At 35.2% G+C, this 17,124-nt stretch overlaps 3 protein-coding genes across 4 annotated transcripts; 1 reads left to right on the top strand and 2 right to left on the bottom strand.

Annotated features, from left to right (window-relative positions):
• Positions 1-3,836: 3,836 nt before the first annotated feature.
• Positions 3,837-9,387, bottom strand: LOC107785629 (tetraspanin-3-like). 2 transcript variants are annotated; one of them, XR_012707137.1, is made up of 4 exons: positions 8,709-9,387; positions 5,939-6,318; positions 5,128-5,787; positions 3,837-4,976 (listed from the first exon to the last, which is right to left on the bottom strand). XR_012707137.1 is itself a non-coding variant. In XM_016606969.2 (3 exons), the coding sequence occupies exons 1-2, from the start codon at positions 9,222-9,224 to the stop codon at positions 5,974-5,976; spliced, it is 861 nt and encodes a 286-aa protein (XP_016462455.1). In that variant the 5' UTR covers positions 9,225-9,387; the 3' UTR covers positions 3,837-5,787; positions 5,939-5,973. The 2 variants fall into 2 exon arrangements, 1 of the variants encoding a protein (XP_016462455.1); XM_016606969.2 differs by having other exon boundaries at positions 3,837-5,787.
• LOC107785630 (tRNA-splicing endonuclease subunit Sen2-1-like) lies at positions 4,747-5,675 on the top strand. The gene has a single exon (XM_016606974.2). It carries the CDS (start codon positions 4,747-4,749, stop codon positions 5,476-5,478), a length of 732 nt encoding a protein of 243 aa, XP_016462460.1. The 3' UTR covers positions 5,479-5,675.
• Positions 9,388-12,824: 3,437 nt separating the features above from the next.
• On the bottom strand, positions 12,825-15,430 carry LOC107773780 (retrovirus-related Pol polyprotein from transposon RE2). Its single transcript, XM_075248808.1, has 4 exons — positions 14,398-15,430; positions 13,678-14,187; positions 13,220-13,458; positions 12,825-13,148 (listed from the first exon to the last, which is right to left on the bottom strand). Exons 1-4 carry the CDS (start codon positions 15,428-15,430, stop codon positions 12,825-12,827), a joined length of 2,106 nt encoding a protein of 701 aa, XP_075104909.1.
• Positions 15,431-17,124: the final 1,694 nt, after the last annotated feature.

Here is a 17,124-nt window from a genome sequence, read left to right as displayed (position 1 = left end):
GGCTTCTGCTGTCCGCATAAAAATGGGGTGCGGCCGAACTTATGATTATGCGGCCGCACAAAACTGCTGCGGTCCGCACTCCTTGCTTTTTTGGACTTGACACAACTCTCTGATTCTTCAACCTTGCGGACCGCATAATAATGAATGCGACCACACTTGGACTCCTGCGGCCGCACAATTTCGGTGCGGTCCGCATGCCTTTAGCTGGCCCAAAAACTACTCTCTGAGTCTCCCCTCTACGGCCCCACTGCTTGCCTTTTTGCCCTGTTTTGGTTCTTGTTCACTTTTGACTTCTTTATGAGTTGATTTTGACTTCTTTTGCTCGTGTCCCAATATTCCTGCAAGTAAGCACATTTTGTTAGTTTTCGGGAATGTCTTTAAGCATTTTTGAGCTAAATCACAAGTAAAAGAGAGTAAATAATCGGTCAAAATCCCCACTTATCAGTACTCATCTGCATCAAAATATATATTCCATCTATCTTATTTTATGTAACACTTTTTTTTATTAGTCTTACGGTACGCGCTTTACGCGTAGACCCATCAAATTGAATACATAATTGTAAAAAATAATATAAATAGTGTTTGACTTATAAAATTAAAATTAAAATTAAAGAAAAAAATGTACGTTTTTGTTAATGATGGTTGTTGATCACATTTTATTAGCTCGATAAAGGACGATATCTTGGTCATAAAAGTGCTCATATACCTTATTGTGATTAATGAGGACTTATGTTGAAATATCTTATAAAAATTATTGTTATTTCTATGGCCTAATACTAAAAACAAACAAATAACATAAAAATACTTTTATAAACAAAGATAAGTCAAATAATTTGAAAAATTGAATCTTTTGGTATTTGGGAACAAAGAGGTTGGCTTTGTAGATTATATAATAAAGTTAATACGTGACAATATAAAATCTAAAAATAACTATTTGAGTTAATATTTTACAGCTATTAACTTAATATATAAAAATATAAAAGTTGCCATTTTTTGGAATAAATGCAAACAATAATAATTCATGATAATTTATTTAGAATATATTTGTCTTCTAGTATTTCATCCTTATTATTTCAAAGTTTATATTTTTTCTAATTTGACTCGTAATACTAATGATAACCAATTTTGTTCATTTTTTTCACCGGTGATGCTCCTCTTATGGGAGACAAATTTATGCACCTATGATTTTTGTTATCCTGAAAATAATTTTACTAATATGATGAACTGAAAAAATAATTAAATTTAATTCTTTTGCTAATTAGTAATTCAAAGACTTAATCATTCGTTCTTATTATGTTTTATAATTGTGGTGTCCGATCCACCTACTACACACCTCTATTCGTTCTCATCATTAAAGGAAGTAGTTTTTTTTTCATTTACGTTTTGTATATAGTTGCATATCCATAGTTTAAATATTTAACTGTAATTAAAATTTTAACCAATAAAAATTAAAGTTTTTGAAGAGTAAACTATTAGTCTAATATTTTACTTTTGAATTTTTGTGTTTGGGGAACTGTCAACACTTTTCTTTCTCTCTCCGTCTTTTATATTCTTAAATATCTTGTTACTAATTTGTTCTTACTATTGAATATTTTTCTTAGTTTTGTAATAGTTAATATAAATAAGAAAGATTAGTTGAAAGTTGTATATTTTTATACCAAAATTAGGACATAAAATGATATCTTTTATTGGCCAACGGAGCAATCTATTACGTAATCTAACCCTCAAGTTTTCTTTTTCTCGGAAAAAGAAATATTTTGTTTAGTTTTCTCGCGTTAGGCCTCATTATATAGACGTTCAAAGAAGGAATATTTAATATGCAAAATATTGGTTGATTTAGAACTCCCAGATAATGGAAAAATAATGCACAAATTTACTCGATTAAAACTCCTAAACATTTGAAAAATAATTAAATGACTATTTTGTCTAGTAAAAATTATTTTTTAAAGGGTAAAAAGGCCAAACGATATTTTATTAAGGAATTTCATACTTTTAATATAGTATAGATTATGTACAATGTAGAATGTCATTTTTTATATTTAGAAATACTTTATTTTTAAAGTTTCTATTTTATCCTTGAGATGAATTAGTAATACAAATATTTAAGGCTTGTTTTGGATCACAAAATTTAAATTTTTTTAATAAAAATTTCTTAAACTATTTATGTAGTCAAACAATGTCACATAGATGAAAAATAAAATGTCATATAAATTAAGATTGCATGAATACTACTTATCACATTTTTTCACAAAAAGTATTAACTCTTCAAAAAAAAGTTAATTTAGCTTCATATATTTTTTCAGTTGGATGAAAATATGGTAAGAGACGACCATCAATGAGAATAAATTCAAAATTCACCACGACTAACTCTTTCCATCTGTCTCATTTTATTTGATCTATTTTTAGTTTTTATCTGTCTTAACAAACTTTATTAAATGAAGTGACATGAGTCAAAGCTTTCAAATAATGTAAGTAAACACCTGGCACATATAAACTTTTATCAATTTATGATGCAATTTATGATGCTTTCTCAATGAAAGGCTTATAGGAAATCTTTGCTCATCTAGGCTAGTAGTCTCAATACTAATATTATTTTCGTAGTTTAATTGATTTTATAAAGAAAATTGTACATTTTTTCATACTAATGAATTTTATTGTTTTATATAATATGTTAGACATCCTAATATTATTGAATTCTTATGTTTCTTTTAACAGAAGAGAGTCAAAATGCCCTTAACGTCGGAAATGGCGTAAATTTTCCCTCTTTCCACCTTTTAAATCAAAACTGCCCCTGACATTAATTTTCAGATTAAGAAGACCCATCCTTATAACAAAACTATAAGATAGCATATGTGAGACATTTCATTAAATAGGTGGCATTGATTCACTGGTCCTATTTGACCCAATCTATAAAATAACCGACCCATATGGATCAACCCAGCCTCAAATCCTTCTTCTCCAAATACAATTAAGCAAGCAAATTGAATCTATAATTAAATGGAAAATTAGTATAGTATAATTTTTTTAAAATAACCAATCCAACTAAACAAACCACAGAAACTCAATGGGAGTCTGATTAATTAAAATTGCTTCTGCTTTCCTTTTCTTCTGACTTTCATGTCTGGTTCTGAGAAGTTTGAGGAAGGCATAAAGAGTTTGAAAGTTGACTGTGATTACGCGTCTGAAGCCTTTTGCGTTTGATGCTTCCGTATAAAGGTAGTTTATTTCTTAATATAACCACAACTTTGTGATTGATGTATATATGTGCTTTGTGCAGATTAAGTTGTTGAATGTTCCCGTTGCTGCATGTCTTGCCGCCTACAAAGTGTTTGATATTTTGCTCAGTAGAGTGATGTTTTTACTATGTTCAATTTCACTCTTTTATCTTTAATTTTTATGGATAATCTTTGAGATCTTCTTCCACAGAACTTTTTTTTACCTTTGCTATGTGTCAAAATCTAAAGCCTTTTACTAGTACAAATGAGAAATTCAAACGCGGATGACAAAGGATCAGCATAGTACAGGATTGTGTGGCTATTATATAGCTGAAATATTGCTCAGTATTTTGGAGTTGAAATATTCCGCAAGTTGAAATTTAAGGTAGTGCATATGGCAGGGAATGAGAGAATGAAGGAGAAGATATTTGCTTTATTTGACTTTGGATTCCTTTGGATCAGTAGATAAACATGTTTTGATAATGGTTCCAAATCCAGGTTCTGCATGATAATCTTCTAGGTGAATATCACTTTGCTGCGATATTTCAAATGGGCGTACAAGCATCAGTTAGAAAATAACTAGAATCTTCTTTTTTCTTACTTGAGAATTTGAATGACTTAACTGGAAAATTGAAACTTTGAATTCATCAGGTAATTAAAAATGGCGACAGATTCTGGTAAAGAGAAAAGTCATAATTCGTAAAATGTTTGGAGACTTTCTCAAGTGTTATTTTACCATAACTTACATGGCTATACCTGTGCTATTCAGCTACATGAGAAATGAATTGTAGGAATTCTGTCTGAACCTTATTTTGGGTGGTAGTTGGTACAGTGCTCCAAGTAAGGGTATTATCCTCCTACACTTAGATCCCCACAGTGTATTCTCTCTCTTCTGATTGTTTTCATATTTAACATACATGAACAGACCTTGAAACCCCTCAAAATTGGGTGAAAATGATTGGTAGCCATAAAAATCTCAGCAGTTTCTCTGCAGTGCTTCACTCTCGGTGGCTCCCTTTTCCGGTGTTTTTAATATACTCCTTGAAAAGCTCCATTTGGGCTTATGGAGGGATGAGTTCTTCTTTAGCTGCTACCATTTCTGAGTTGAATGTGCATTATGTTTGCTTTCTTTCTCTAGGCCATGTTGTGCTTGATGGATTCTTTAATTGAATTTGCGGCTGTTTACCATTTTGCTGCTGCCAATTGTTGTGTGACAAAGTGCTTTCACAGCATGACATTGGAACAACCATTTCATCGATTTAAGTTTAAGTAGGTTGGACATAATAAGACACAACATTTCGTGAATTCTATAATGCTGTAGGAAAAACTTAATAAGCATAATGTCTACTATTGCAAAATGCAATTACTTTATACTTTGAAAGTCTCTAATTGGCGTCTATTTTTCTATGATCATGTGTCGTATGGCTGTGTAACTGATTGATTGCCTTTTTTGGTGCAATGTTGGTTGTGTAAACAGGTGTAAATTGGAATATCGTGAATATAGACTCGTTTTTTGTTGTCAAGGTGAATAATGGGGCCGAGGTGGAAAGGAAAAGGGGCAGAAGTTAAAGCTCTTGCAGATCCCATTTCAGAAATAGTCGGCCAGCTTCAATCTTCTCTGATCCGCTCAAACTCTCGAGGACTGCTTTCTGGAACGAATGTGCTTCTTAAAGCAGACACAGAACAAACTGAGCTCCTCAATCGTGCATGTTTTGGTAGGCCTAGGGTAACGGCAGAAAAGAATGAGCAATGGTTTCAGCTCTGCATGGAAGAAGCTTTTTACCTTCAGTATTCTCTAAAATGCATTAAGGTTGTTGACCACAATGACACTGAACTGAACAGCGATGAGTTATGGAAGCATATAACTTCCAGGAAGGAAAATTTTCCTATCTTATACAAAGCTTTTTCTCACCTTAGAAGTAAGAACTGGGTGGTTAGATCGGGCTCTCAGTACGGGGTAGACTTTGTTGCCTATCGTCATCATCCTGCTCTAGTACATTCTGAATATGCTGTGCTTGCATTATCTTCACAACATGGTAGTGCAAATGGTCGCTTGAGGGTTTGGTCTGACTTCCATTGCACTCTTCGACTTTGTGGTAGTGTGGCGAAAACATTATTAATTCTTGATATTGAGCAACAGCAAAGTTGTGCAACTTCTCCATCGTGCTTAGATAATTATGTTGTTGAAGAGAGAACAATCACAAGATGGAGCCCGGAGCAAGGCCGCGAACCAAAAGTTAGATCCGACCCAAGTAAAAAGTAGATTGTCTGGTTCAAGAGTAACTCCTACTTCACATGTACCAGTTTAGCAATTGTAATGTGATTTAGAAGCATTACGATTAATACTATGTATTATTATTAATACTCTGCATACTGTACTTATTCCCCCTACTTTGTTGCAGGCATTTTGGGTGACTTTTATGCCCAGCAAAATGGTAAACTATGCCTTCTTATTTCATCCTCGATGCTCTTTTAAGTGAAAGTCAAGCGTATACGAATGTTTTACCTCTTATAGCAAGTTGTTACATCCGGAAAGAACTAACCTGCCTCCAAAACCAATTCAAAGAGAACCCTGGCATAAAAAGGAATTAATTATAAAAAAAGAACAGAACAACTCATACGAGATTTACAGCCAATTCTCTTTGAGGGGAAAAGGGGGCATATGAAAGTATGAAGAAAGCATGTTGTTCTAATAAGATAGAAATGCCAAACATAGGGAATACATTTCAAGGTTTACTGTATTGTCATGGGGAAGCTCTTAGAAGTGTATCCTGCTAGGTTGAGATTTCTCCATCCTAGTTTCTCCGTAAGGCTCGTCGTTATCGATCTGTTTGTTGTGCCTAAAGGCTGCTATGGCAACCATATACATGATGACTAGAATGATCAATATGACAATGTTGATGACAGATACTTTCCTCCAACTCTTTTTCAGACTTGCCAGAACACCAGCTTTACAAGAATTGCAGCTATAGCAGAGCTGCTGTTGATCATTGTTCCATCTAACACAATCTGGATCACCTCCTACCAGCCCTCCTCCGGGACTCCACACTGTCTCATTCATGTAAGTATAGCCGCATTCTGTAGGGGGCTTGCAGCAACCAGACTACATAAAAAGTTCCAAGGCTTTGTCAGAAAAGTTGTCTTTACCACTGTACTATAACGACTAATGTTAGAGCAAGAGTAGTTTTGTCCGTGAATGCTCCTTAATCGATATTTTAGGCAACAATTTGGAGATTTACAAAGGAAGAATCCAACCCGAGGAAAGAAAATGAGAGATACGTCTAGGTAGGTTAGGTCGGATATGTAAATCTTTTGTGTCCGTTCAATTCTATTCAGTAGTCACCAAGTTAGACAAGTTTTAGGTCCGTAGTCAACCTACAACAACTCTCTTTTTTATCCAGGTTTAAGACTGGCTACATTTACAAAGATCACACAGACGGAGTTAATTTGTTGGATATTTAAACATCTAGCACGCATAGCCTCTCTTGCTCTTCAAGCTGCATATATATGTGATGTCAGTAATTGAGGCCCTAATTATTGGAGCTTGCTGGGAGTTAGGCTTCCATCTATTCCAACCAAGTATAGTCATAGACATCAACATCAGACTTGTATACACTATTTTCATGTAGTAGGTGATTTTTTTAGGCAGACCCCTACCTGTCTTACTTCATATAAACCACCATATAGTAGGTGATTGATGCCAAAGGCCATAAAATATTAGGCAGTGATTGAAGCAATAAATGTTTTTATAAGCAAAATGTCCCTTTAAGGCAACTGTACCACTTGCAAATTAAGATCCATGACATATACATTTCTTTTTTTAACATGTTGATCTAGGTTACATCAGGAAAATATTTGCTTGTACAAACTCTTACAAGTGACTCGTAAACTAGAGAAGTTTCTTTCTTTTTGTGTTAGACCACTTAATATGAAATAACCCATAACTCTTGCTACATAACCTACTGTGCATAAACTTTTCTTTTCCATGCATTAAAATTTTCTTCCACATGTTATCATAAAGGCTATTTAAATGGAATAGTTAATTGCCTTGGATGGTCACCATGTAAAGAAAGAGCCTTTCTTGCAATTTCATATTTATTTATATATGTAAATTGAAGTGTGAAACTGAGATTACAAGGCCCCAGCTATTATCAGGGTAAAGTAGGGCTGTCAAATTTGGCCCAAGCCCAAATGATCCGCCCAACCCGCCCAAGGTTGGACTGGTTATTGACTCCCCCCATTTATTGAACTTAGCCCATCTTGACCTAACTCATCTAAACCCATTTAGAGTTGGGTTTATTTTTAGTCCAAATTGATCTATGAGTAACTTTATTCAAAATATCATAGAAATAAGTTTTTTTATTTGATATGTTATATGTGACCATAACAAAAGAAAAAAACCTTATTTAATAATTAACAATTTATAAGAAAACAACACATATTAATTAAAGCTTGATAAGATTTGGGCGTGTTGGGTTATGATCCAAATTTTAGCCATCTTAACCCAATTCATCTCGGCCCAAATAACTTTTGAGCGGGTTATTATTGACTCAACCCGTTTTGACCCGTCCAAAATCGGCCCAACCCGCTTATTTGACACCCTAAGGTAAAGTGAGGGAGAAGGCATTGAAGATGCTTTTGGCTATTAACATGCCTAACAAGTTATGAACTTATGATCCAAAGATGCAGCAATAGTCTTTCCGATCGGGGAAGGAACAAATTAAAGAAGAAAAAGAAGAAGAAATGTTAGGCAAACTTAAAGCAAACAGATTTTCTTTTCCAAAGTTGCTGCTAAAAGAACCATAAATCAAAGGAGGATATTCAACTAAAAGAAGTAAAGCAAAATAAATAAAATAAGGATCAGTCCGAAGTAGCTAACATCCAGACTCATAAAACATGCATTTTGTCACAGGTCAAAAATATCACTTTATTGAAAAGTAGGTAAAATGTCTCGTCACTATATAAAGATTAAAAAGGAGTGTTACCCCAATTCAATTGAAAAGCCAAAATGGAAAAGAAAACTCCCATATATAGAATGTCCACACTTTCTTTTGTCACTGACCAAGCTAATTATTCATTCTAAATTCAATCAGTTGAAGTTGATTGCATCTCTCTCTCTCTCTTGTTCTCTTTTGGCTTAATATCCTACTTGGTTGGTCGGAAATTGACAAGGGGTATATGTTGGCACCTCACATGTTACTTACCTATAATCTAAACATGGAAAACTTAAACATGTATAGTTGGCATTTCAGTGTCAATGCCGTAATTACAGATGTACATGCAACCCTAAGCACTTTCATAGTCATGTATTGTTTGGTGAAAGAAATTAATTTCAAAAAGAAAACTAACTGCAATTTTCATAAAAAAAAATAAAAAAAATTCAAGATTCAATAGAGAACAACAAATTAGCATATTTTCTTCTTAAAACATTATTCGTGCTAGAATTCAATCATATAAACAACCAAAAAACAAGAAGAGCTTATTGGTAATTACCTCAAGAGGACTAAGCTTTCTACGGTAAAACATTTCAGCAGGCTCTGGAATTCCGTTATTATATGTTCTCCTCATCTTACCACAAACATGAGAATCCCTAATACAAGAACTGATTTTCATCCAATAGCTCTGACTTGTGACTCTTTCCTCTAGCCACCCAGAGTAATCTTGCAAGTAATACTCCAAGTAGCCCCGGTTCATAACGGGTCGACCCGACCCTTTATCAGTGACAGCATAAGCAAAGATTATAAAACCAACCAAAGCAGCTATGATGAAGAACATAGCCCATAGATAAAGGTACATGAGGAAAGTGTTCCTATAGCAAGCACCAGCAAAACCAGCTAAAGAAACTACCATAATTGAAACCCCAATAATTATTAACGGCCATTGAAGGAATTTTAAGCAGTCTGTGTTGTTTGCTCTGCTACTTAGCCATATTCCACCACCCAAGATTGGGATTGATGCAAGAAATGTGAAGAAGTTCACTAGACCTATCAAGTGGTTGCTTGTTCTCATGTCTAAAATTTATATGGGTAATTCTTGGAAGTTGATATGAGAGCTTTTGAATCAAGAAAAGGCAAGAGGTTTTCTTTTATTAAGTTAAAGAAGGTGGAGGTTGGAATTGCTGAGAGCAAAGAAAAGAGTCATGGGGAATGGGGAACTTATAAGGGGCAAGTGATAACTGAAAGTGACAGAAGCACCCTCTTTGTCAGCATTCTGCTTAGTCCCTGCATTGACCTGGCACAGTTGAGATGAGGGTGAAAATAATTTTTATAAATTTAATTTGTTTTAGCAGGTTGCTTGTCTTGTTATATATTTTATGGATGATTATTTATATTTATCTTTTAGATGACTTGACACTATCTATCTGTGAGTAAAATTTAACACTTAAAAATGTATATATAAGTATCTTATCTTTTTCAGATCTTGCTAAAATGTCTTTCTACTAATTTATAAAATAAAAACAAAATAAGATTTTTGTTCTTCTAGCATTCCCCTTCACTTCTCTCTGTATTTGTTTTGTAGAGATCAGATTTTTGATTTTGTCCTTTTGTTGACCAAAAAATGAACGATGTTTGATTGAGTGAAGTTAAACGATTAACTTAAAATAAACAAAGACTAGGATGATATATAATCAAAGTCAAGCCATTTATGATGCCTCTTGGACTCCGGCGGAACCGTATTGGAGAAATTAGTAGAAAGTCTTCCATTGAATTAATGAATATTAATTGAACCTTAAAACTGATAATCTCATCATCTGTATCAAGAATTAGTAGTTACGTACGTAGCTATAAAAACAGGAGTGCACATGCTAATCATTTGATTCCACTAATGATCACTGTTGTGATGAAGCTATCCCTCTAGAAATATTTTGGAGATTAAAGTATTGTAGGTGGTTTAATTTAATTTACAAAGTTAATAGCACATTTGTTTACAAAGTGAGAATAGCACTGTTGTGATGAAGCTATCGACACAGGCTCTCCAATTATTTAAATAGCACATTTGTTTACGCAATACCATTTGTAAACAATAACAATAGCACTGTTATTGTTTACGCAATAAAAGGGAGAGTAATGTTGGACGAAAACGGTCCAAAAATACTCTTAACGTGCTCTGATATTGTCTGCTTTGGGACCTTATAAGTAGATCATTTTTTGGGAGAAATGACGATGTATAGCCGCTCTCAAAACAATAGCCGAAAAATATATATTTTTCGTATATATATACATTCTGTATGTTATATACAAAAGCTATACAAATTTTACACACTTTTTCGGTTATCGAATGCAAACAGTTTATGACGCGGGCTAAAAATAAAAAAAAGTTAATTTTTTTTACTTTTCATATGAGACTTTGCTCACACATATCCAACAATAGTAAATATGTACTCCTATTACATCCTAGCTAGCCCATAACAAAAAGAAAAAATGTCGTATAACAAGTAATTCTTTGGTGTCAGATAAGATGATCTACCGAAAACCCTAAAGTAAGTTAATTAAATATTTCAAACAATTTATACTTATAACGTAGTTCACAAAATTCAGCAAAATATAATAACCGGCGAGTTAGCAAGTTCAGCCTCGCCATCTATCACCCACAAAATATTTTCACCTACTTGACTCAATTAGAAAATTAGATTACACGTGATTGATGAATTACACCTCAATTTAAAAAGTAAGTATTTCCTTTCCAGTATAACAACATCTGATACAATTTAACATGATCAAGTCTTTTGTTATACTTGCTACTTTGAGATAGATAATGATCGATAAGAGGAAACTTTAATATTTCGGCCGTGACCTGCTTTTTGATTTTTCTCTCCATCATTATTTGTTCGAAAATTTCGTCTACTACCTTCAACTTGTTTTTTTTTTTTTTAAAAAAATTTCATAATCTTTACTGCTGTTCTCAGTAGCTGAATTTTTTTTATTTTATTTGAAAATCTATATAATTTTTTTTAAAAAACTTTTCAGCGAGCACAAATAAAAAATGAAAAAAATACTTCTGATGGAAAAAAGTCATATTACTCGGTTTCGAAAAGTGTACTCTGAACATTTTGCAGTACTAATTCTACAATTACTTCTCGTCATGGCGCGATCATTCAACTTTAGCTTCTGAAGGAGGAATCATGTCACTTGGAATTTCGGAAAGTGAATCCTCTCTTTCAGATCCTGGCCTTGGTATTGAAAGAAGAAAACCCTAGAAGGGTTGAGAGAAGAAGAGAGAGACGAGTGAGTCGATCAAAATGTAATTGACCAAAAACTGATTTTATTATTGTGTAGAGACTATTTATATTTACAAGTGTAAAATAAAAAAAACTAAAATATTTACATTGCTAAAATACAACAGATGTGGCTAAGTGTTTATAAGTGGGCCTTCTGCTTTTCTTTATCCGATTGGGCCTGTGTCAACTGGGCCTGAGATGTATCTGGGCTAACACCCCCCCTCAAGTTTGAGGGTGAGAACACACCAAGTTTGCAAAGTAATCCATGATGAATCTGACCAGGAAGAGCCTTGGTCATGATGTCTGCCAACTGATTGGTGCTGGAGATAAAATGCAAAGAAATCAGACCAGTCTGCAAGCAAGTGCGCACATAATGACAGTTAATCTCAATATGTTTGGTGCGCTTGTAAAATACTGGGTTCTTGGCATTATGAAGAGCTGCCTGGTTGTCACAATAGATGGGAACTGGACTGGAGATAGACAAACCAAGGTCATGCAACAGCCTTAGTAGCCAAGAAACCTCAGCCGAAACTTTGCGAAGTGCTCTGTATTTAGCTTCAGCTGAAGACAAGGAGATAGTGGACTGCTTTTTGCTTTTCCAAGAAATGGGGCTGCCACCAAGAGTAATATAATATCTAGTGACAGATTTGTGAGAAATGGCACAAGCAGCCTAATCAGAGTCAGAGTAGGCTGTGAGAGACAAATTAGATGAGCTGGAGAGAAGCACCCCTTGAGCTGGATCATTAAGCAAATACCCGAGAACATGTAAGGTTGCCAACATATGGGGCACTTGAGGCTTTTGAAGAAACTGACTTAAATATTGAACTGAGAAGGAGATATCATGCCTAGTATGTTGCAAAAAAAAATGAGCTTCCCAATCATTCTCCTATACAAGCTAGGATCAGAAACAAACTCCCCCATGTCTAGAACCAGTTTCACAGAAGGGTCCAAAAGGGTCATGACAGGATAGAAATGTTGACAGTGAAATTCAGACAAGAGGTCAGAAGTGCACTTGTGTTGGCTCATCACATAACCTTGAGGAAGAACAGATATCTCTAAACCCAGAAAGTAGTGAACTGAGCCCAGGCCCTTGATTTTGAATTGTGCATCCAAGAAGGACTTCAAAGAGTTCATCTCAAGAACATCGTTACCAACTAGCAATATGTCATCAACATACACAACCAAGATAATGAGAGAATCAGAGGAGACCTTAGTGAATAGAGAATAATCATTCATGCTTAGCCTCTGGATTGCAAAGCTTCAGATAGTTTTGAAAATCACTGTCTAGAAGCCTGCCTAAGGCCATAACGAGACTTCTTGAGTCTGCAAACCAAGGGAAAAGAAAAAGATGGGGCTGACACATCAAGACCAGGTGGAACCTTCATATAAACCTATTCATGGAGATCCCCATGAAGGAAAGCATTGTTCACATCAAGCTGAAAAATAGTCCAGCCCCACTTAGCAGCTAAAATGAGTAAGCACTTGATGATGGTTAACTTGACAACAAGGGAAAATATTTTAGTGAAATCAATGCCCACTTTTTGAGTGTCGCCCCTAATGACTAGTCTGGCCTTACACCTCTCAATAAAACCATCAATCCTTTGTTTGATTTTGTAAACCCACTTACAAGGAATAACTTTCTTATGAGGAGGTTGAGGGACAATATCCAAAGTCTGGTTTGCCTCAAGGGCTTGAAATTCCTTTAGCATGACCTCCTGCCAAGCAAGATGTGAGGCAGCTTCTGGTAGAACTGGGGCTCATGCATGTATATGTCAACATAAGATACCTTAGAAGAGTGAGGAAGAGAATTAGAGGAAAGGACAGAAGAACATGCATAGTCCTTGAGATAGGAAGGTTGTTGGACTGTTCTGGTGGATTTCCTTAAAGGTGGAGGAGAAGAGATGACAGAAGGAGAAACAGATAGAGGGGTAGGAGAAGGAAATGAGGGAACATGAGAGTCTTGGGATGAAGAAACTACAGGAGCGGGAGAAGGTGAAGGAAATGAGGCTGTAGAATCTACAAAATCTGATGTGGAATAAGAGGAAAAGACATAAGGATGACCAGACTTATAGGGAAAGACATGTTCATGAAAAACCACATCCCTAGAAAATAAAATATAATGAGTAGTGAGATTAAGAAGTTTGTAACCCTTTTTGCCAAAGGGGTACCCCAAGAATATAGAAGGAATTGCTCTTGCCTGGAATTTATCTCTGCTAAACTTAGGTAAAGTAGGAAATCACAAACATCCAAAAGATTTCAGGTGATCATAAAGTGGAGGGAAGCCATGAAGTTTCTCATAAGGGGAAAGATTCTTCAAAACAATAGAAGGAAATTTATTTATTAGATAAGTGACAGTTAGAATACAATCACCCCAATATTTAAGGGGAAGGTTAGATTGAAAAGGAAAAGCCCTGGATACTTCTAATAAGTGTTTGTATTTCCTTTCAACCACCCCATTTTGTTGAGGGATGTGTAGGATAGTGGTCTGATGGAGAATGCCTTGGCTTGAGAAGAACTTGGTGGCTTGAGAACTTCCACCAAGTTCAAAAGCATTGTCTGACCTAAAAGTTTGAACAGATAATTTAAAGTGAACTTTGACCATGCCAGTAAAAGCTTTAAGGACAGAAAGAGCATTGCTCTTGCAAGAAAGAAGGCGAGTCCATGTGGCTCTAGTATAATCATCAACTAAAGTTAGAAAATATCTAAAGCCACTATAAGTTCTAGTATTATATGAACCCCAAATGTCAATTTGTACTAATTAAAAAGGAGCAGAAGAGTGTATAACACTTTTAAGAAAAGTTTATCTCTGTTGTCTTGCTAGTGGACAAACAAGGCATATAAAATTTTTCTTGGAAGATACTTTATCAGACAAGAAAGGAATAGTTTTCATTCTATGATAAGGCATGTGTCCTAATCTTTGATGCCAAAACAAGTCCAATTTATTAAGGCAATGTGACTGATTACAAGCATGAGTACCATTAACATGTGTAACAACATGGTTGGACTTATCAGATACAATTGAAACAGAATTTGGTAAAGTACTAGAAGAAGAAATAATCATAGAACTAAGTGGAACAAGGAAGAGGTCTGTATCTGGATGGAGATAGTACAACCTGCCTGCAGCTTTACCAATTTCCAGTGGCCTCTTTAGAGAAAGACCCTGTAAAGAATAAATTATTTTGGTAAAAAGTGCTGAACAATCTAGCTGACAGATAAGCTGGTGAACTGATATTAAATTGAAGTGAAAAGATGGCACAAGAAGAACATGAAGTAAAATTATATCATGTCTAAGATACAGGGATCCAGTTGATATAACTTTAGCTTTATATCCATTAGGTAAAGTGATAGAAAAAGGCTTGATTAATGGTTGAACATTAAAAAGAAGATGTTTGTGTGGAGTCATGTGATTAGTAGCACCCGTGTCTAAGATCCAAGGATTGACACCTAACTGAGAGGATGCACACACATGAGAACCCTCAGAATCTACAACATACTTAATGAACAAACCTGCAAAGTGTGCAAAAGCAGAATGATCCACATTGGAGGCATCAAGTGTGGAAGTATTAGACATCTGAGCTTGTTGGAGCAAGGTCAACAAGTGTTGATACTGCTCCTTGGTGAATCCATGGGCTGAGATATCAGCATGCTGAGAAGTAGAAGTGACAATAGTGGTGGGTATACTTTTAGTCTGGACACAAGAAGCATACTTCTTACTCTTGGTGAATTTGAAATCAGCAGGGAACCCATGAAGTCTGTAGCACTTGTCTATAGTATGGCCAGGCTTCTTGCAGTACTTGCAAGAGACATTTGGAGCAGTTTTCCTGGCCTCAAAATTTACCTTTTGACTGAAATTCCTATTTGTGGTAGAGGTACCAGGAGACACCAAGAAAGAGGTGGCATCACCAGAGAAGTTTGGAGTAGCAAAATGAGCTTCTCTTTGACTCTCATCTTGCTGCAAGAGGCTATAAGCTTTGCTGATTGGTGGAAGGAGATTCATTAACATAATGGCACTCTTAAGAGTTGTGTAGGACTCATTGAGACCATTAAGAAATTGAAACAACTGTTGATCCTCAATGAACTTAGGCAGTGCACCACACGAACGAACAGGACCTACATATGATGAATTCAGCTCATCTCACATACTCCTCATTTTGGTGAAGTAAGAAGCTATATCAGAGGAGCCTTGAGTAGTAAAGCTGATCTCCCTTTGTATTTGGATGTATTTAGACCCATTTGACTGACCGAACTTTTCATTTATATCTTTCCAGACTTCCTTAGTAGTTTTAAAACAGATGACACTAACAAATATTTCTCTAGATACCGAATTAGTTATCCAGGCTTTGACCATATTATTGCACCTTTTCCAATTTAGATAATAGGGGGACGCATGAGTGGGTTGGTTGACTCTGCCATCTAATAGACTGAGCTTGTTCTTTGCAGAGAGGGAAGTAAGTATATTGTTATGCCATAACACAAACCCACAACCACTGAATGGTACAAATACCAGTTGACTCCCGAGATTATCTGAGGGATGAATATAAAAGGGATGTGAGGGATCCAAAGAAAATGAAGCAAATCTGTTGGAAAGTGAAGTAGAGTTAGTATCATCTATAATACTACCCGTTTCAGCAGTAACTAAAGCTAATACTAAGAAACTACAGCAATGTGTTGAGTAATAAGAAATGGATCCAAATCAAGTACATACAATGAACATCAACAATAAAAGAATATCAAGGCTTGTGATTAGGAGTAACAACGATACCGGCCTTCTTCTGAAAACCCGAAGAAGTAAGGTCTTGTTCAACCATGAACCCTAGATAGAGAAATCCAGCAGAAACTCTCGAGAAAATTGAAGATTAGTGAAGATCCAAGCACGAAAAGTAGATTAAACTCGAAGATTGAAAGAAGCACCAAATTTCACGAACGTACTCTGAACGTCGACGAACAAAATCAATCTCTGACGATTTCAAACAAGGTTACCATTGGAAGAAAGCTTGCGATGAGAGGAATCTATATTTCTGCTCTGATACCATGTTAGATTAGTAGCTTATTAGCTATGGCAAAATTGAAAGAAGAAAACCCTAGAAGGGTTAAGAGAAGAAGAGAGAGATGAGTGAGTAGGTCAAAATGTAATTGACCAAAAACGGATTTTATTATTGTGTAGAGACTGTTTATATTTATAAGTGTAAAATGAGAAAAACTAAAATATTTACATTACTAAAATACAATAGATGTGTCTAAGTGTTTATAAGCGGGCCTTTTGCTTTCCTTTATCTGATTGGGCCTGTGTCAACTGAGCCTGAGATGTATCTGGGCTAACAAGATCTTCCAAATTATCCCAAAAAAATTTGCATACCTTAGTGTACTGCTGCCCTCCCTATTGCAAGGGAACATGATCCAAATTTCAAATTTTATAAAGCTAACGCACCCATAGGGGGTGCTGTTCGTTGGTTAGTCCTCTTCGAATAATAAAGGAATTTACTTATTTACACTAGATCAATGTGGGATATGTAAAACCGCTGAGGTTTTGATTGCCATTGTGATATTGGCTTCGCAGAGAATTAATAAAGTAGTTTACTTAATTTTGGCACTATGTGTAAAGTGCATCAGACTAGTATAATGAAATATTAGCATCTGCTGCTTCAAATGTCTAATTAACCTTTGTAAAAGTATTAGCTAGGAGTATATCCT

Source organism: Nicotiana tabacum, unplaced genomic scaffold (genome assembly GCF_000715075.1).
Source record: "Nicotiana tabacum cultivar K326 unplaced genomic scaffold, ASM71507v2 Un00128, whole genome shotgun sequence".
Lineage (NCBI taxonomy): Eukaryota > Viridiplantae > Streptophyta > Magnoliopsida > Solanales > Solanaceae > Nicotiana > Nicotiana tabacum.
Note: the sequence above shows the minus strand (reverse complement) of the source record. Positions and strands in the feature narration are given on the sequence as shown.

Excerpts from the sequence above, each read along its gene's own strand:
- LOC107773780 (XM_075248808.1), bottom strand. The coding sequence starts at position 15,430 with ATGAATCTCCTTCCACCAATCAGCAAAGCTTATAGCCTCTTGCAGCAA. Across the intron at positions 14,188-14,397 it reads TGTTAATGGTACTCATGCTT|TACAAATTGACATTTGGGGT; the intron begins GTAATCAGTCAC and ends CTTTTTAATTAG. Across the intron at positions 13,149-13,219 it reads CTCTTCCTCACTCTTCTAAG|GAGGTCATGCTAAAGGAATT; the intron begins GTATCTTATGTT and ends CTTGCTTGGCAG.
- LOC107785630 (XM_016606974.2), top strand. The coding sequence starts at position 4,747 with ATGGGGCCGAGGTGGAAAGGAAAAGGGGCAGAAGTTAAAGCTCTTGCA.
- LOC107785629 (XM_016606969.2), bottom strand. The coding sequence starts at position 9,224 with ATGAGAACAAGCAACCACTTGATAGGTCTAGTGAACTTCTTCACATTT. Across the intron at positions 6,319-8,708 it reads GAAAGCTTAGTCCTCTTGAG|TCTGGTTGCTGCAAGCCCCC; the intron begins GTAATTACCAAT and ends CTTTTTATGTAG.